Genomic DNA, 21,120 nt, shown 5'->3' on the forward strand with positions numbered 1-21,120 from the left:
AGAGTTCATCCTCTCTAGAAAAAGCAAAATGAGCCTGATGCAGAGTCCAAAGCCTGCCACAGCAAACCTTCAGAGAGAGGCAGGGAGAGGCCAAGGCCAGCACAATCAGCTCCTGCTGGGCTGGCAGGAGCAGGGACGGGGCAAATGCTCCAGAGGAACACACACGGCCGTGGCTGTGCTGCAGGGTGCAACCTACAGCCAGCACTCCCACCCCAAGGGCTGGGGACAACCTGTAAGACCTGCAGCAAGGCAATAGCTCCTTCCTGGCTTGGGAAGCACACCAGGTGCCTCTGCAGTTCTGCACCACTCCCACTCCAGTGCAGTAAAACACAAGAAACACTTCCCAGGAGATGGCAACACCCTTGTCTGAGGGACTGTCACACACAGCCACCCACCCTGAGCCTCACAGCTCACATCCTGCAGCATTGAGCACAGGAGAGGCAGAAAAAAAGACTGCAGAGGGTGAAACATGAGCCTGAACTGCATTGGCAGGAAAGGGACTTGAGGAAATGCTGGATAAAGCAGGACCTCTCTGTCCCTCCGGTGGGATGGCAGCACAGCAGCACAAGAGGAACCTCCAGGCAGTCACTCTGCCCTCACACAGCAAGGCCAGATGGATTTCCTTTCCCCAGGACTGTGTACACTCTAAGACATGGTCACTGATGGGGTTTCCGGACCAGTACCACCCCCCATCCTTTGTCCTGCAGCTTGAGTGCAGCAAAGCTTTGTAAGTCCCCAATTAATTTAGCCAAAGACATCAGAGCATCACTAGGAAGAGGCTGGCACACCTGCCAAGGTTGAGTGCTATGCAGGCAAGAGATCTGCACCATCACTGGTTAAAAACCTCACAGGTTTGCTGTTAGCACTGAACAAAGTTAATAATGACCACACAGAAAACCTTTGAAATGGTGACAGAAATATGGGCCTCCCAACAGAGCAAAAAATACAGCCTGCTTAGAGCTCCTAAGTCAGGGAACTTGATATTGGACAGGAACAAGCCCAATAAAATAAATCAGGTGAATGTTACTGAGTACCTGTGTCAGGGTGAGGGGCACACAAAACTCAGCATTACATGCAGAGATGGACAGACAGAATGAGCTGCAGTGCAGGTCAGCCAGGGGGCAAGGTAACACACACTGGGATGAACCACGCTTCAGGCATATTCTGCCCCTGAATTCCAAGGCACAGTGTTACTCAGAGAGCATAGTTTAAATCTATTTTGGTATTTATAAGATAGAATGTGCTGTTTCCATACACACTTTCATCTCAATGCATCGATATGTCTATTAAAAACAAAAGAAAGAGATACTGGCGTTGAATTTGCATTTTTGAAAGCTTATGGAAATGAACATTTATGAAGAGGCCATGAGAGCAATTAATAAGAGGAACTTGCACTAAGAGAATAGTCCTGGTTCAACAAATGCTGGTTAGCCAAGACCATGGCAGAGCAGATTCAACCTCACTCAGTTTTTCTCCCACACATTCTCCCCCACCCCAACCTGTGCATTTCCCTTTTCTAAATGTTTAGGTACACCTGAAACTTCACAAATACATGTCTAGATATTTTGGGGTAGTTCAATTGTGGTTTTTTAGACAGTCTTCCTTATTTTTAGACTCAAGGAAGTGAAAAGAACCATTTCTGTGATGCACTAACAATTCTGAAGTGCTGAGCTCACAAATTACCTGACCAGGCTTTTACAACAACATGTTTGTAGTACGCCCCCTTTTTGGGTTTTTGGGGTTCTTTTTTGGTTTTTTTAAAATAAAGACAGCATCCTTACATTACAAATACTTATCTAAGAATACACAGGAATTTTGAGGAAAATGAGATGAGGCAGGTACCATCCAAACCTCCCTTTGAACTGCTCTGAATGGCTAAGTCTGAGTTTCTGTGGTATTTTAATGAGTTATGCTACTCTTCATACACTTCTCTAAATTGCTAGTTAGCTTTCTCCTTCACCTCCAGCAAGCTGTCCATATTCCATGAGAGGAATGATGGCATTTCAGGTTTTGGTGAACCCATTTGCCATCCCATTTCCACGCAGAACCAGACAAAACCAAGAGAATGTTTTCAGCAAAACTGAATTAATCACCCAACCCAAAACTCCTGAAGTATTTATTCACAGATACAGTTGTTCATCAGCTCTGAAACTCCTGGCTTTATTATGTGCCTGTCAGGATGAATGATAATGCCAAGGGGCTGGCAGGATAATGAACAACTGCCAGGATAAATGGATCCTCACGCAAAGCTCTCTGCAATACAAAGATGATGACGAGAGCAACGCTCAGAGCTACACCTACAGTTTCTCCTTTTCCATTTTTCCAGCATGTGTTGTGCAATTTTCTTCTGTCTCAAGTTTACTTGGCTGGAACAAAGGTGGAACGCGAAACAAATTGTGGCAAAATCCTCTGGAGATGTGAAGCACAACTCTGCTGCAATCAATGTGTAATTGCCTAGTCATGCCACAGCAGATGAATCTGCTCTCCATGCAAAGAATTTAGCAAGCATTGTAATATATTCACTTATTTCACAGTTATTAAGTCTGCCCTCTGATGAACATCTCTCCCTTATCTACTGTGTTAGCACATTCTCCCTCCTGTTGCTTCCCACACCACACAAAACTACTAAAGAAAGATTATTACAAGCGGAGATTGGGTGTGAAAATAATTCCAAATTCAGTTCCCACATCTGTTCATACAGTACCACCTTCCAGGGCATGAAAGAAGATTTTAACCACAAAACACAGAAATCAAGGAAGAGAGGATTTAACTGAACAAGATCCAGAAAGGATGCACTGCAGATTCAGCTTGGAGAACATCACTTACATAAACAGCCACTATTTATTGCAGCAGCAAACAAGGATATTCAGTTAAACAAGATTTACATACAATTTCAACACAATTTTCCATAGGATACCAAGATCCAAAATGAGAAAATATTCAGGAAGTTTAAGATCATATGAAGTTGAACTTTTTTTTTTCGCCAACCCCCAAAAAATTACACTTACAGCTTCTAGACTATTTACAACATAAATGCAGCACGTGGATCTGGAGGCCTCAGCAAGAGTTGCAAAGGGTCAGAGGGGAAGGGTAAAAGTCACACTGCAGGTACACCTCAGACTGGAGCAGGTGTGGGAAGAAGAGGTGGAAGGACAAGTGAAAATCCAGCCATACCAATTCCCATGGAATGGGTTAATTCTCCCCTCATGTCACATTATGATAATGCTAACAGGATTCCCAGCACTCACGTGTGAAGGAAAGCATGTCAGACATGCAGCAGATCAGCAGTGCCTCCCCAACTCCTGTCAGCTCTCTGAGCTCCCAAACACTGAGATTACAGAGAGAAAAAGCAGATTCAGGTCAGCAACCCTGCGCACAAAAGCCGCCCTTGCAGCAGGGATAACAGCGAGGAAAGCAATTGCCTGTGAATTCCTGGTGAAGAAAAAGCAATTAGGTTTTGCAAAAAAGGAAACAGTGAGAAATAAGTTTTCTTTAAAAGGATAGCACAGACACCGATTCCCCCACTTCAGTACCACCATGAGAATCTCTCAAATGTCTGAAAAACAGGAGCAGCCACTTTTATTCCAGGTGGTCACAAAATAGATTTGGCCTTTTCAACTTTCGGTGTACTTAGAAGAGCTTATTAGAAAGTACCTGAAGAAGCAGAAAACAATTTTGAAATAACTGGATCTAAAGTTTAAGTCACAACTCGAGGTTTGGAAAGTAGCAAGGATGGAAAAAAAACGAAGAGGGAAAAGGAAAAAGAATTATAAAGACACTCAAAAATAAAAGAAATTATAAGAATCAGAGGGGCAGTGTCTCCAGGGACCACTTCATCCACAGCTGCCTCTTCTTCCACAGGAGATGCAACAAAGCAGAAATTAAATATCTGCCTAGACAAATAACAGCTGCACTTCCTTTAAGCAGAGTAAGTCAGTGCTTTCATTATCACTGGGGGGAAAAATGAGGCACCTAAAAGAACACTTTAAAAAGACCAAATTTTCAAACAGTCAAACCAGAAATTTACCCAACCTTCATAGCTTTTTATGTGACCAACAAAACCTATCTGGAACAGGACCTACTTTCAGAGGACACCAAATCTTACCATAGAAAAAACCACAAAAAATATTTCCGAAACTCCAAATCATTGCTCACCTCAAAATTTAAGAGAGCATGGGAAGTCATTTTAGGAAGCAACTGACCAATGATGCTGGAAAAATCATTTAGACCAAGTTCTTGCTCCAGCCTGACTTGGAGAATATTTTCATCTGCCTGTGGAGGTTCTAGCTATTAGTTTTAGTTTTACAAGGCTCAAATTCACTTTAGAATTTTCGATTTTCCATTTATAAAAGCTGAAATATATCAACAACAAACTAATGAAAACGTAACTCCAGTAGCCACATACTTTTCCATTTCAGTTGTGGTAGTTTATTACTGAAGTATCATTGAATAAAATGAGAAAGTGAATTTTTAAGGTATCTTTAGCACATGTTTAGCCTTCTCCCATCCCTCCCTGCTCCAAGCAGGGATAGTGCTCTCTTAAGATTGCTACAGAAATACAAAAAAAGTCCAGTGAGTAACATTTCCTTCCTAACTTGTTGAGGTCAATCACACAACCAGTGCTTAGAGTAGATAATCTAAGACTTTTATTTGTGAGTAGTCTCACATTTTTGGGTGGAATCACGCCTGACAAATCTGAGCAAGAGCCAGCAAGACAAAAAACAAACCTCATCCTGCAACCTCCCTGGGGAAATCTTTATTCATTTTAATACTTGTTCAGTCAGCTGTCTCAGTGAATGACAAGGTTTTATCTCTAATGTGAATGGCTCTGAAGGCTACTTGCATTATCCATTCTTCAGCAGCTGCTGCTGAAACCACAGGGTTGCAAACTTATAATTAAATCCAGCTGCCACTACTGTGAGCTCAGCTCTATCGAAGTGAGCAGCAGTGCCTCGTGGTTGCTGGCAAGATCCTGCCTCCCCTTCTAGACAATGTAATTAACTCTTCTGGCCCTTTTAGATGAAATAAACATCAGCACTGAAAATGCTGTTAAATGACTGTAAAACAGTATTTATGCTGAGGAATTCTGCTGCAGTCATTACACCTGAGAAAACAAATTCCTAGGTTGACAACAAATAGCTGTTTCCTTAAGAGCACTGAGGGGACACCCAAGGAGACACAGGATGGAGTTTGCTGTAGAAAAAGTGACAGATACACATTAACACATCTACTCTTAAGCCTTAAAACACAGCCTCTGGCAAAAAAAAAGCACATACCCAAACCCACCTTGAGAGAATTGAAGACAAGGGCTGGAAAGGAACCAGGACAGGCACCACAGGCTTTCCTTTGATGCTAAAATAATTTTTAAGGGCCATTATTCCTGGCTTAAAATAGATTTAGAGGTACCAGACCAGAGAAGTTGTAGATCCCCCTTCCTGAGAGTGTTCAAGGACAGGGCTTGGAGCAACCTGGTCCAGTGGAAGGTGTGAAAAAAGGTGTTCTCTAAGGTCCCTCCCAAACCTGTGACCCAGTCCTGACTGAGCAGCTAAACCCACACATCTCTAGAGGAGTCCCTTTCCTCCTTTTGCAGTGCAGATCTGTTCATCTCTGTGTGTCAAAGCGTTTAGGTCAGCAAAAATCATTCGCCACCCAAATGTGACTCTGTCAGCCAGCGTCCTTGCAGGGCTGCTCCAGGCAGCTCCACTCCCTCCCTTCCACACGAAACTCCACTTTCCCTTCCACAGGAAGCACTGCAGTGACAGTGCCTCAAGAGCATCTCATGGCAGGAGAGCAATCAGCAGTGACACACTGCACTGATGCCACTGAAGGACACAACAGCAGCCAGCCAGGCTTTGCTTGTGAAGGCTTCTCCTGCTCTCTGTACCTCTTTGGAAGCACACATCAGTCCAAAGGGGGGGAAAGTGCAAGCAGAAGTGTCTGACCTCTGGCTGAAGGGGAGAGCTCTCTGCAGACAGGACAATGAAATGCACAGCAGCCATCTCCAACTTCACTCCGAAGAGCTAGCAAAACACAACAAGAATATTCCTAAAGACATAACAATCTGCTGGATATTCTGCCAAATCAGTTACAATTCCATGTTGTCTAGATGCTTTATTAATACAGGGGTTGCATCCAGAGCTACACAAGCCCTGCATGGACTGGTGCTGGCAGAGCTCAGCCATGGTACCTTGGGTAATTCAATCCATCTGCAGTACCTGATCAAATTCACTGGGACCCAGCTCAAATCCCTGCAGCAAGCTGGGAGCCCAAATAAATCTGCCCACAGCCACACAGAGGCCATGCAGGTGTCATGAAACAGAATCCAGATGTTTCTAGAGACTCAAAGTCTGCTCGTTCACCTTTTGTTAGTGGGGGGGGAGGAGGAATGTACCTGCACAGCCCCTCTGCACAACACTCAGTCTGCTGGCACTTGCAACCACATTTCCTCACCCAACAGACAAATGCCAGCAGCCAGACAGCAGCTCTTCCCCTGTGACTTTTTTACTTTTCCCTTCTGCAGCAAGCCCAGCCTGAACAGCCTTTTGTGGCAAAGACAACGGGGGTGAATTCCCTCTCTGCAGAGGTTGTTCTGAGGTTCATTTCCTCCTGACATATTTGTTTGCAGCTCCAGCCCTGCTGTCTGTCTAGCTGTCTCTCCCTCCTAATGGCAGTGGAGGGCAGGCAGTGCCTCCCTTTCAGCAGGATGGGCTGATGATTATATCCTGTCACACCCAGCAGAGAGCCAGGCATGATCTTTCAATCAGCATTTTTCACTGCTCCTGGTTTAGGGCAGCAGAGCTTTTATTGCTCTCAGCTTTTTAGTCGCTGCTTTAAAGGGCTTTTTATGTGGGGAGGCTGATGAAAGGTGTCTCTGTGGACAATGCTGGCAAAGAGCAGGTGGGTGTGAGGAGAGGAGCAAAGAAGAGAGAATGGAAAGTTTGGAGGAAGCCATGCTTACAGGGTCTTTTGATTCCTGCCCAGGGCCTCGCTCACAACTGGAATTAATCTCTGAATCAACTGTTATCTATCACCAGAACAGATAAAGTCATTTTTATCTCAACCATGGTTTTTTTTCCTTGAGAGATTACAGATAGCTTGGGCCTCCTGCAGTGATCTGTGCACCACATTTGTCTTCTGCAAACCTCTGCCCAAGAGAACATCCAACTCACCTCTCCCACGGGCTTCTAACCAGCTCCAGACTTGTGACACTTCACACTCAGGTTCAATGTTACCTTCCTATTAATTTGTAGCTGTATCCATCTATAATTTAAACATACAAATCCCATGATGTTTTCAGTGTCAGCACACCTGTCAGCTGTCACCAGAGCACAGGAGACAGGTCACAAAGAGGTGTGTGTCACCACGAGGGGCCCATTACCACAGCCCCTGATGCAGGAACAAGAGATTGCAGCACACCCCAGCCCACAGGATGCTCTCAAGAGCTCACTGGGGCTCCTGCAGTGCTCCAGGGTGGCCCCAAAGCAGCTCCCCCTTCCCATGTGCTGCCTGCCAGGGCTCCTCCATCACAGCAGGAGCGTGGTAGCCAAAAAAAACAGGCACAGGATGGATGGATCACTGCTCTGGGAGTCAAAAAGGAGCAGGGGAAGATCGAAACAGAGTCCCACCAGGACAGAGGGTGATCAGAAGGGTTCTTCCTGCCAGAGGACAGGGACTTTCCCACCCTGAGCAGCCTCATCAGTCATCTCTGCTTCCCTCGCCATGACAGGCTGGCATTTTGCTAATGAGACTGAGTCATCTGGGGCAGGAGGAGGACTGTGCTAAAACAGGAAAAAAAAACCCCAAAGCTGGTATCTTTAAAGTATTATATGCACTAAACTAGAGCAATCTGAGCATAAATTATCTTTTGTGCCATCCTCTCCCACTCTCCCTATGGGCTAATGGCAAATTTTCAAGTTAAGAGGGTTGGCTTGGGTCAAACTTCAGGGAACTCATGGCCAAAATGTGAGAACAAAATGCCAAAAACCCTGGCACAATGAGGGCCCAGCTATCAGAGCTAATTTGCCCCCACAAATAATTGAACACTTCATAGTTTCAGTGGGAAACAAAGATCCATGAAAAGTGGAGACATCCCCATGGGCAACAGATCCATGGGAGCTTTCAGCTTGCCATTTGCTATTTTAAAGAAGGAAAATTTGTAGCACTGGCTCATTTTGGATTTGCACTGCCCTGTAAGGCTTGTGTAGGTCTTCAGCCTCAAAGAAGAAAAACTTAGAGACCAGGATGGCAGGCAGTACATTAATCAGAAGTTGTATCAAAAAGCTCTTTGCAGGAAGAAACATTTCCTAGAGGAAAATGGAAGAAAATTATTTTCTTTTTCACAGTGAAAGAAAAGAATATTTTTATTTGTAAGAAAACATATCAGAATTCCTGACATTTTAATCAATGGTTTAAAAATAAACCACCTTTGTTTTAAGCAGCTTTATAGTGTAAACTCTGATCTACCTGCTCTAGGAGGTGCTGGTGTTTTTGTTTACCAGAATCTTTATAAGTTCAATATCTTAATAGTGTGTGACCAGAGTGAAGGCAGAGATTGACAGCAAGTCAATGAACTGATGAATATCTCCCTCATAAGCATTTCATTTAGCTCCCCATGCAGTGTGCATCCTGCCTTTATACACACGTTCCAGTGCCATTATCTCACACTTAATTACCTGGGTCTCAAAGCACCTGACGAAGGAATGAGCCACCATTATCAACATTTCATGTACAACAAAGCCCAGGCAGAGTGGGGTAATCTGCCAGAAGTTACTGCATTAAATATCCAAGGTCAGAGGCAGGTGGAAGAGAAAGCTCTTGTCAGGTGAGCACTGCACCCAGCAGAGCACACTGACTCTCCAGATGTGTGCTGGGGAGGCAACAGCTGCAGGCTTGAATGATCTGCACCAGGCACTGCAAAAGAACTTAAAATTCCACTTGTGTGACAGCAAAAAGCAGTGTAAAAATTAATCTGCTGACACCTTATCTGTTAAGCACTGGAATATTGTGTTCAGCTTTCTTTGGAGAGGACAAACACCGTGCCACCATGAGAGACTTTGCTGACAAGTCTTCCCTGCTCATTCCTCACCTATTTTTAAACACCTTCCAATCACACCCATTGTCTCAGATAGGCTCAACTGTACTTATTCTTTCATAATTACGAAAAGAATAATTGCAAAACATTAATCATGCTCAGATTTTGTATCAGTCAAGAAGTTACAAAGCCTGTTCAGTTCTCACTCTGATTCTTTACTTCATGTTTTAAAACCCATCAGGAGGCACTCAGCAAAACCATCAACAACTTGAGATTTGATGATAAAACACTTAAGTGTCAAAACTAACCCCTCATTTTCCATTGATTACACGTACATGTAGAGCACACAGAAGAGGAGTAAATAAATACACCCTTGTTTGTAGAATTTGGAATGATTTTACTGGCTGCATGTCCAAGTAAAATGTCCCAAGGCTGAATTAAACAGTCTAAATGAAATTCATTTACTCCCATGTCCAGCTCAGGTGGCCACCAAGGCCTTGAACAAGATCACCAGGACAACCAGTGAATATCAATGACACCAGCACTGCAGCAGAATTCATTCTTGGTGCTGGGTTTTACCTTCTCTCTTTTTTGTTACAGGTTTTCCCTCCCTTTCACTGGGACAAACGGGGATCACAACTTCCAAACAAGTTCAAAAAAAAAATGGAAAGAAATCCAGCTTGCAAGTTTCCATTGTAATTGATATAAGTCTATTATTACAAGACAAATTGCAGCAGACAGTGCAGGAGACAGCTCAATCTGTTACCCAGTCCCTGCAATGGCTGTGTGAAGAACTCGACCATCTCACCCATAAATCTTTCTCCCAGGTTTGCATTGCTGCTTGTGTGGGTAAAATAATAAAACTGGGGAGCGACAAATTAGTATAAAAATATTACTTTATTTTTTATAAATAGTAATTTATAAGTAATTTTCATAGCGTACAAGGGAGGCAGTAACAGGTTTCTAAACACAATTTACATTAGGTTTGTTACAGGAGCCCTGGTCCTGGCAGCATCTCATCAGGAATGTGTCATGTCCCAGGCTGCAGGAACACCCCATACTCCTTTAAAAAGTCATTAGCTGCCCTCATGCCAATTGAGAATAATCATCTCTGCTGAGATGGCAGTGAGGCTGCCATCAGCCATCCTGAAAGATCCATCACAAGCTTTCTCCAGGACAAAACTCCACTTCCAGGACAATGACCTACTCCCTAACTCAATGGCAAATATGAATTCCACAAAAAGAATTATTAGAAGATTCCTGAGGCACATGTCCTCATTTTTTTTCCCCAGAGTAATTGAATTTAGTAATATTTTTATACCAATTTGTCTATTGTCTGTAGTTCACAGCACCCAGCAAGGAGATCATGAGAGTTGTTGCACAAGTGAAACTTTAGAATCAGCTGCCAACACTGATGACAGAAACAGAGAAGAAAATCAAAAAGGTTGGAGAGGGGGAGATATAAAATGGGACACATGAAGCAATTTTGCTCAAATAGGTTCAAGTGCAGCTATGAAATGCCTGTGGTTCCTCCTCTGACAGGAGACTGACAGGAAGTCACAATACCAGAAGTGACAGAAGCCAAGATTACAAATGTGGGAAATCGATTTATAGAAAATTCTCCAAGCCTGACAAAAAGCTCACATTGTATACATCTATGTACAAACCTTAAAATAAAAATCACTAAGTTTAAAATACCATAAAATAAAACAAACATTTTTAAAATAAATAAACTAAAAACAAGTTTCAAAAATAACCTTTCAAATAAAAGATATTTTTTAAAAACTATTAAAAATACATTATAATAAAACCCACACAGAATAATTTTAAATAATTAACTTTAAAATATTTACAACATAATATAACTAAAAGTAATAAACAATAAAACCATTTATATCATAATTAAAAATTAGTTAACTTCTAATTGCTGCTCTTATACCAATTGGTGGTACCAAGTACCAAATTCACCTCAGAATCATAGTGAGGGACTCCTTAATTCTTTGAAAGGAAGAAAGAAACCATCTCTCAAGCATTAAATCCAAGCTGCTTTAAGAGCAATATTCCAACATCAGCCAGGAAAACCAGAGGCTGTGGCTGTTGGTCCCACAGGACATTTCTCCTTCCCTTTGCCTGCACAAATATGATACAAACCTCAGAAGAATCTGACTGCAGGCCCCTGCAACAGTTAAGAGGCCTTACACTCTAAATTACCTTGCTTTTGTTAGGCAGGTGAATGGTCCATAACACACTTGCTAAAGAAGGCTTTTCCCCTTCAGAATTCAATTTATAAACTTCCTCCTGCCAGGCTGCGATAGCAGCTCTGCACAAACCTGAGAACGATGGCTCCTGGAATTCCACCCAAACCCCAGGAATCAATAGAAAGCAGACAAACAGAGAGCAGAGATAAGAGTTCCACCCAAGTGCAAAGAGCAGGGACTGCAGGATGCCCCTCATTGTTTTTACAGTCCCTCTGTGAAACAGAGGCTGCACAATCCCATTGCAGCTTGAAAATCGGACCAACAATCTGCCTGTTGGGAATGCCCCGGTTCCACAGGTATCTCCAAGCAAAAGGAGTCTCAAAAGGCAATTTATCATGACAAGGACAATTTATAATTTGCTGAGATATATTCCATTTGGTAATAACTTATATTAAGGCATTTTGGAGATTGAGAGTGATCCTGCTTACCTTGAAGCAGCAGCTCTCCTGTAAGTTAATCACAACCAGCCTGCCTTGGTGTCACTCTGGCTCACCTCAACTCACCCACATAAACTTGTTTTTGTGGGCAGTAAAGAAATACCCAATCACAGCTCAACTGAACTGAAATTGTCTGCAGGCAGCAGCAGCTCCATTGTAAACAGCTCTGCATTTTATTTATTGTTATAGTCCCTCTCACTCACACTGCCTGACAGACAAGCCAGGTGAGGACACAAAGATATTAGAATTTAAAAGGGAAAAAACGAAATACTTAAAAATCTGCCTTCCTTTGAACAAAGCACAATATGCTTCAGTTGAAAAGGAAATTATCATTTGCCTAATACAAAAGAAGCCCTTTGTCCCAATCACAGCCTACTCTGAAGGAATGACTTTCTTCCCTCCCTTAAGAAGCCAAATGGATGCAGTGCTGTAATTTTGGAGAGCTTTACACAGTGTGTTAAATTACAAGACAACCCATTGTGGGTTTATCAAATTGTGAGCCAGTGTGTGAGACAAAAAAGATCCTCATTGAGAGTGGGTGATAGAGTCTAAGTCACAGAGAATTCAGACTATAGTATGCTAGAACACAGTGAAATGAAAGATTGGTGCATATATTATTCCAGGAATACTATGAAATATTTGGTAGTGAGCTATAAAACCTTCCTACTTTGAGATGCACCAAAAAAAAAAGAATCCCATGAACAAATACAGTGGTTCATTTGCTGCATTCTTCACCTACTGCCCACCTGCTTTGACTCAGAATTTCCTCTCACAAAGGTGAAAGCAAGGCTGAGAAATTCACCAAGAGCACCACAGGAACATTCAAGTTGAGAAGCAATAGACAGATACTGCACTGGACACTGCTGCTGATATTCAGTGATATTATCTACCACAGACACTCATTCATCTGATACCAATCAAATTAAATTTTCATCTTGCTTTGTTAAAATTCAATACAAAAAAAAAAATCTGGAAAATCGGAGAATTATCAAATAACCACTTAAAAGTGCAGCAAATGCACCTTTAATTTCAAGTCAACATTAATAAAATATTCTTGCTTTAACAATTATTGTTGAACTTGCACTTCATCCCAACAGCAGCTGCCCTTGAGACAATCCCAGTGCACTCACCATACTGGCAGCGAGGCCCCTGGAATCCTGCAGGACACTGGCACACCTGGGATCCTCCTCCAGAGCACTTCCCTCCATTGAAGCAAGTGCCAGCAGTGCACAGCACTAGAGCACACAAACAGAATGGGACAGGTTATTTCAGCTCATTTCGGGCCAAGGGTCCTCCAGAACTCTCTTCAGCGTCCTGAAGGGTGACTGTGGTGAGCTGGGCTCGGTCTCTTTCTCCGGGCAACAACAGACAGAACAAGAGGACACAGTCTCAAGCTGTGCCAAGGGAGATACAGGCTAGAACTAAGGAGGAAGTTTTTCACAGAAAGAGTGGTCAAATACTGGAATCATCTACGCAGGGAGGTGGTGGAGTCACCATCCCTCGATGTGTTTAAAAAAAGCCTGGATGTGGCACTTGGTGCCATGATAGAACATGGGTTGGACTCGATGATCTTGAAGGTCTCTTCCAGCCTAGAAATTCTGTGATTCTGTGCCTCTCTGACTCAGTCCTGCTGCAACACGACCTTCCAAATCAGAAACCCGGATTTTTATTGAAGTGCAAAGGCTGGACTGCAGCAGGAATTGGTATCATAGGTGTAACTACCTTGTTGGTATGAAGGAATTTAATAAAAGAAGGACTTAGATGTTGTAGTTTAACTTGAAGGTGCTTCAGAGGCAGAAGACAGGACTCAAAGCACTGCCTGAATCCAAAATAAAATAGGAAAAGCTGCCAGACAATAATGGAGGAATGGTTAAAAACCACTGATGCACTGGGAGATATTATATATGTGGAAGGGAATTGCAATTCTTCCTTTAACACAGAAGATTTTTATTTACAACAACTTAAATTCCACATGCTTGAGCCAAACTTGCAAAGAGTATCAAATACAAAAGTGTAATTCAATCACTTTGGGGCCTTAAAGAATTCAAAGCAAGCCTGCACTGCTCCTTCAGGAAGAAAATTTCCTTTTGCCACTGGTGCTCACATACCTTAAACTCCTTTACACCAGAGATTAAAACACAGATTGTAAACATATTTTTGACTTCTTACAACTAAACAGGTGCACACTAAATATGTAGATTCAGGCTGAAACTAACAGGAATACCTCTCAGGCTTGTTTTTGTGTTTTAACTACAAAGAGACAAGCATAAAAGCAAGCTCTCTGAATGCAGCCCTGAAGTTGGTATGAAGATTAAAAAATAAATAAGAACAGATGCTAACTTTCATACAGAAAACACAATTACTGACTAAACAGTAACAAAACTAAACACTGAGTAGGTTGCCATCTTCTACTGATGTCTTGTTAACAGTGGCTGAAGTGCTGCCTTATCATTTAAATTATTAAATTCCATCTTTTAGGAAAACATCCAATCATTATCAGAAATTAGTGATAGAAACAGGTTCTCATCAGATGGAGAACCACAGGGTAGAAATAAAACTGCCCCAATGGCACCAGCAGAAGGGAAAATGCCCAAACCAGTCAGACTAGCAAGTGCTACACCCAAGCAAAGTGCCTCACAGCAGATTTCTCTGCATAATTCGGGTAACAGCAATAAATTTGGTTGGCCTGTCAAAGCCAGGCTGGCACAAAAATGCTGCAACAACCCCAATTAGAATTTAGACTGTTGAATCCAAATTGTGTGGATTAAAATTAGATCTATTTGCTGCTTTTACATGAGCACTTTTATCTTTTTAAAGGACGCTTACTCCCCCATCACTGAGGAAATGCCAGTTACAAACCACAAGAAGCAAAACCCTCGTATCTAGAAGTGGGGATTCAGTAGGAAGGCAGGGTCTGAGGGTGTCACTTTGTGGTTCTGTCCCAGTTTTGTCCCAACTCACAGTGCAGACAGCCGGGTTCATTGTCCTGCTGGGCCCAGCCAGGGCAGCACTTGTAGACAGTCTGCTGCTCCATCCTGTACACCTGCTTGTAAACCGTGTAGTAGCCAGACCTGTGGGGACAGGAAGGTTAAAGAGCAGGCACAGCTCCCATTCCACCCACTCCCACCTCCCCAGCAGCACAGTGCACTCACATGTCACATTTATGAGACTTTTTTCCAGCCTCCATCAGTTCTCATTGAAAACAAAGAAAATACAGCAAACTGCATCCTGATAACACCCAGTAGCTCTGATATGCTCTGTCCACACATTATTTTGAAGAATTTATATTCAAGCTAGCCAAAGGTGAGTAATTTTTTTTTCCTTTTTTTTTTTTTTGTGCAATCCGTTTTGGGTTTAGCTGTTGGGGGAGTCAGATCTCCCATCAGTTCCAAGCATGTGGCAGAAATAGAAAGAAGTTCAATTTTTCAAAGTCAATGACTTGACAGCTGGGCTTCACCTGAGCAAGAACAAGACAGGAACATTTTCTGATAGTGTGAAATTCTGAATCTAAAGCCAGCCATGAAGCTCATGAGCAACCCAAAACACATTAAAAAGTCACATTTTCTACGCGGTAATAACAGATTTCAAGTCAAATCTCAGGAGGACACTATGTCCATGACATTTCAGATGAAACAGTTGACAACTTCTCTCACAAAAAAAAAAAGGTAAAGAACTTGCACAAGGATTAGCAAAAAAACCCATTTATAACAACAGATAATGTGTTACCTTCTCTCATAGCTCACACACCACCTCCTCTTCGTGCAGCCTTGCTTCCACATCCTGACCATGCGACTGAAGGACTGAATGCAGGGCTCCTGGTGTCCCACCAGAGCCAGCTCCAGCACTGGGCACACATTGGGCCTGGGAGGGGCAAAGAAAAAGATAATTTTTATTTCTGACACCAAATTTAGATATCTAGAGAAACACACATAAACCTATGCTGTGTTTAACATTGAACCAGGATTTTTACTGGTGTTGGAACACACTGCAGCTCCAAGCCTTAGAAGGCAGCATGTGAACAATGCACTGAAATTCAGGTTCCTCATCAGTGAATGAAAGATTTACCACAGATTCAAGGGCAGATAGGATTTATCCGAACTATTGCTAGGGAAATTGTGTATTCTGCAAGAGCCCCCCTGATATCAGTCCCCTCAGGGAAACACACAGAATTGGTAAGAGGAAGTATCCTTGTTCTCTGCTGATTATTCCTAAAATAACAAGACCAAAATAAAAGCTCTGCTTTGGAGGATGATATGTAATCTTCATCCTGCTACCTAGCCAGACTTACAAAAATAGCAGGATTGCAGGAGGTATGGAGGGTCAAAAAAAAGGTTACATGCTGATGGTTTTGCAGAGATTTCGTCTGCCTTATCCCAATTTCTTTGCCCTGGTATAAATCAGGAAATTTTGCATGACAGAAAATAACAGCAGCAAACATTCAGGATCTAAATAAAACCATAAAGAATGAGGGGTTTTGTCATCTTTGAAGGCAGGAACCTGTTGTGACACGAATGAAATTAACTCACTGATTTTTTTTTTTGAGTAGTTTATAGATTGCGAGTGCAATACTTTAATCACCAATTCCCCAGGACAGCCTGGCGAGGCTTTGCAAGCACAAGCCTCAGTAACTCAAGCACAGAGGGGAACAGGGACCTTCCATACCCACCCTGGCAGCAACACCATCCAGCAGAGAAGTCCTTCCCCAGATTTCAGCCTGAGCCCTCTCCAAGCTAGGGAGTGACCAAGTAACACCCTGTCACACTTGTTTCCTCTGCCACAGGTAGGAACATGACCCTGAGCTAGAAAACCTGGGGGTGGCACTGATAAGAGAGCAGTTCCAGCCCAAGAGCAGCTTGGCACTTGGTCACCATCACTCACAGTGGATATTGTTGATATCTCGTTCAGGATTTATGGAGTTTTTTAACTCTGAAGCCTGAACACTACACAAAGTAACCTTACTAATGAGAGAGCATCTTTCATCCACAGGTCTTCAAGTGGTTTACAAATATCATTAAATAACCCTGTGCAGAACCAGAAAACACTATAACCATGTTCAATTTTCCTGCTGAGCTGAACACTTGGAAGAAGCCCTGCCTGGATCAAATCCCCAGGATTTGAGTGGAAAACAGTGCCAGTGCTGTGCAGGATGCTGTCATCACCCCATGGAGAATGGCACATCCAGCCAGGCCACCAGAGCCACCACAGCTGCCAAGGGAACACCTGGGACATCATCTCAGGGCAAAGAGGAGCTCTGCCCAACAGGGACACTCCAGGAGGAGGAACAGAACAGATCTAGCACAATCCAAACGGCCCTCAGGAATTCGGGTAGCTCATGTAAAGGAAGGCAGGAGAAGAAAGCCCACAGCTGTAAGCTCTGGCTGTCCTGTGTCACCATGGAAAAACAGTAAAGAATCCATTTGTACTGGCACACCTGACCTTGGCAGAAGTTACTTTCGTGGACTAGAATATCTGTTTCTCCCAGGCTTTAGAGCAATTAGAGCAAACATCATCATCCTAAACCACACTGCCAGTGGACATCTCTCCATGTTCTTCCTCCTCTACTACACAGCCCATACTCAATATTGCTCCATATTTCCCATTCCTCAGGTCTGCCCTGGGTGCCAGCACCTCAGAGCAGAACAGGAGATGGTCACAGCCCAGTCCCAGATTGCCTTAAATTCCTCAAACCACCAGGCTTTCCCCTCATTCCCAACATCATCTCCATCATTTAGCAATCCTTCCCATGCGCCCCAACCACCCCTTCCCTCCAGAATTACCTCCCCATTGAACATATTTAGCTGAAGTTCAGAGCCATTGTTCCCAAGCCATTCTTAGCACAAAGTCTGCCATTTGTTTCCCATCCAAAGATCTTTGTGTGCCCAAAATCTTGCCTGTTTTTCCTCCTTTCCATTACGTCAGTTGGTCTAATAAAACCCTTGCCTTACTTAGCAACCATGCCTCACTTAGCAGGCTTTTAAAATGACTCTCCCTCCAGTGAATAGAACATCATGTTCTGATAATTCATGCATATCTCCTTTTATTAGAATTGCCTAAAACTTTCCAGATAAAGGTACATTCATATGCATCGCTCTTCCATAAATAAAAGAGAGGAGCTGACAATTGTTGTAATGACACACTGAGCCCATCCCACAAGTTCCTCCTCATGTGATATTGCCATGTTTCCAGGAATAGCAGTATTGACTTCTAGGATATGGTTAATGGGAACAAATGACGCTCACAGAACAAAACAAGCCAGCAGCAGAGTCATATGTTTATGAAGATTTATTCAAAGTAAGCCATTCCTCCTTGATGCCCTTGGGATAATTTAAAGGCAGATATCAAAACTGCTGAAACACTATAATTAAATTGCAGCAATTGCATAACACGTAATCCTGTGCTGGCAAAGCTGGGAATCAAGCATGCCCTCTCCAACAATTCAGCATCCTCACAGCTCCCCACACACACAGTCAGCAGGGCAGGTTTTGAGCCATCTGACTCACTGGGGACCTCTAAACCTCAGAACAGCTCCTGGAGCCAGGCTACAGCCCGTGAAGGTACAGTCCAGCACTGTGGCACTCTGCTAATTAGAGGCCATTCAGGACTGAGCTGAAGCCCCAAGTGGATGTAGTGGTGTATTAGAGAACAGCTCCTGTTTTCCTGCCCTTTGCATTCAGAAGATGTTTCTTAATGGGAGTTTAAGTGTTAAAACAAGCAAAAGTCTCAAAGGCATATTATGGGCCAGGATTTGATGGATACAGCAGTCCCTTTAAACCTTTTTGCACTGGTGCTCTGTGCTAGCCAAGGCTAACACCAAGGCTATTATTAGCTTGTCAGTCTGACTCAGGCGAGGCAGAAAGCTCTCTTAATATTTGCATTAGTAGACTGCCCTTTAAACAAAGACACCCTACACACTTCCAGCTCAAGACTTGAGATTCTAATGAACAGATAATTAGACCAACACTGAGCAAGAGCAGCCTGGGCTAATCATCTGGCTGAGGTGCCTGTGAACCACTGCACAAAGGGAAAAGTTCAGAGAAAATTAAAAGCGTCTCCAGGCGGGATGTAATTCGTTCCTGTGTTTGGAATTTTAAAGAGAAAATTAATAGATCTACCACAAAAAAATCACAGAATGGTTTGAGTTGGAAAGGACCTTAAAGATTACTCAGTTCTAACCCCCTGCCATGGGCAGGGACACCTTCCACTAACCCAGGTGGCTCCAAGCCCTGGCCTTGGACACTTCCATTTTTAAGGTCCATCATATCTCCGTGATAGGGATATTTTCTTTTTCTGCCCTACACCTGGAATGCCAAAGTAAATCTCTCATTCTACCCATCTACTTTCACCCAGCTCAACTCAAAAAGCTGAAGGTAGGTAGATTTAACAGCAGTGAGAGAGCAAACACACATCAAGATATCCCTAAAGATTTCTTTCAACAGCACAAACTTTAAATCAAAACATTAACGAAGACGAATTTGGCTGTCTGATTTCAGGTCTTTCCACAGAGACTCCCTGAATGACACCACCTTCTACACTGAGTCAGACAGCTGTTAGCATCTCCCTAAAAATGAGATGTTGCAGCCTGCATTGCCTCAGCTGACGAATTTGCAGCCTGAACACTATTGATCTTCCCATAAATCAGTCAATAGATGAAACCTGTCATCAGGAGCAACTTGCTGGAATCCTGTATTTTCAAAACACTAATTGGTTGCTGCTCCTTCCCCTTATGCTGTTATTAAAAGTTTAGAAAACCTCAGTCTGCTTACTCAGTTTTAGTTTGAAAAGATCAAATAAGAGTTTCCTTAAGGGAACCAAGATTACAGTCAGGGCCAAATTCTCCACTGCTGTGATGATAACTGGTTTTGCACCAGAGATGCACTGATGTTGATCTGAAAATAGTTGTACACTGCTACAAAGGATTTGGTTAGGAGCTTTTCAGGTTAACTGTCTGAACCCCCTCACACCTCCAACATCACCATTGTCTTATAAAAAAGAGCTCTAGAAAGACAAGGTGGCACCTTTCAGAAACATGTGGCACTGCAGAGGAGAAACAGCCAGCAGCATGATGTTTTATGCAGAAGAGATGCTGATTGAAAGTTTTTAATCTATATGATCTCAATTGGAAAGGAGAAAAAAACCCAAATTTTGTTTGAACACAGGAAAAGAAAAGTCAAATCAGGAAATAGACCACAGAAACAAAAGTTCCAAAGAACAAGTTACATATATTGGCTTATATATATATATAAATTTTGTCTCAAGATACATATTGCTTAATAATTCACAAAGGCCAGAATGACAGAAAAGGCTTTTATTTTTTTAAACTGCCAAGCTCCCCTTTCTACCCTTAATCTATTTTAAGGCTCATTTCCCTGATCAAATTAATCAGCACTACCAGAGACAATTAGGACATCCTGCTCCCTTGACCACTAATCAATCCCTGCTCTCTCCTGATCCTGTATCAATATTTGTGATGTTCACAGCCCCTCTGGGACATGGATTGTAAGCACCAAGCTCATTTAGATTAGGTCTCATTATCACTGCTGCTCTCTGGCTCTGTGCAGGAAGGTCCAGCACACCAGGCTGCCCCATCCCACAGGTTACTAATGCACTGCTGTGTCTCACTCACATCCTCCCTCTGATGAGATGGAGCAGCTAAATAACATGAGAGTTCCTTCAGCCTTTGTGCCCTGCATCTAGATGAAGAGCAGATCAATAGGAGATGATTAATTACACACTCAGCTATTATAACAACAATAAGATTTTTGGTTCTTGCTGCTATCAAAGTGCAGCGCCTGTCGTTTACCTTCCACTTAACCATCCTCCTCCCTCCCCCAGGACAGAATAATCTATTTGGGTTGGCAAGAAAAGCAGAAGGTAAACATGCACATCCAGATCATTTAACTATGATTGGTCAAGCCACTTTTTTTTTTTTTTCATTTTAAAATCAGGGAGTGTTTTTGGTTTTTTTTTTTTCCTTTTAGTGTCATGTAGATGCAATCCCCAGCAACATCCAGTTTTATAGTTCTGTCTACTACATCCAGGAGAGCACCAGTGACCAGGCCAGCACAAACACTCAGCTTTACAAAATTTAAGGACCCAGGTCCCAAGGATCTGTCTCCTAAATAGAAAACTAATGGGATATCACATAAAGGAGGCTAAGAAATAGTTGGCACGTGCTCATTGTTAAGACAAAGCGGATAAGGGTCTAAAATCCACATTAAATTGAGGATGTAAAAGTGTGAAATCAGGGAGGAAAGCTCTAGGTGTAATTTCACATTAAATACACCCACTGCCATTATCACTGCCCTGTGTGCAACACCCCAGTAAACTCCAGTCCCCAATAAACCTGCCAGGTGCACACACCTGAGCTTCCTTCAGCAGGAAAGCACAAAGGGAC

At 42.8% G+C, this 21,120-nt stretch overlaps 1 protein-coding gene across 1 annotated transcript in view; it reads right to left on the reverse strand.

Moving 5' to 3' along the window:
* Positions 1-21,120, reverse strand: part of LOC118690009 (multiple epidermal growth factor-like domains protein 6) — a 191,533-nt gene that overhangs the window by 163,508 nt on the left and 6,905 nt on the right. The window contains 3 exon segments of the mRNA XM_054515880.1: positions 12,857-12,961; positions 14,688-14,797; positions 15,453-15,587. Of these exon segments, the coding sequence (XP_054371855.1) occupies positions 12,857-12,961; positions 14,688-14,797; positions 15,453-15,587 (350 nt within the window).

Source organism: Molothrus ater, chromosome 10 (assembly GCF_012460135.2).
Source record: "Molothrus ater isolate BHLD 08-10-18 breed brown headed cowbird chromosome 10, BPBGC_Mater_1.1, whole genome shotgun sequence".
Taxonomy (NCBI): Eukaryota; Metazoa; Chordata; class Aves; order Passeriformes; family Icteridae; genus Molothrus; species Molothrus ater.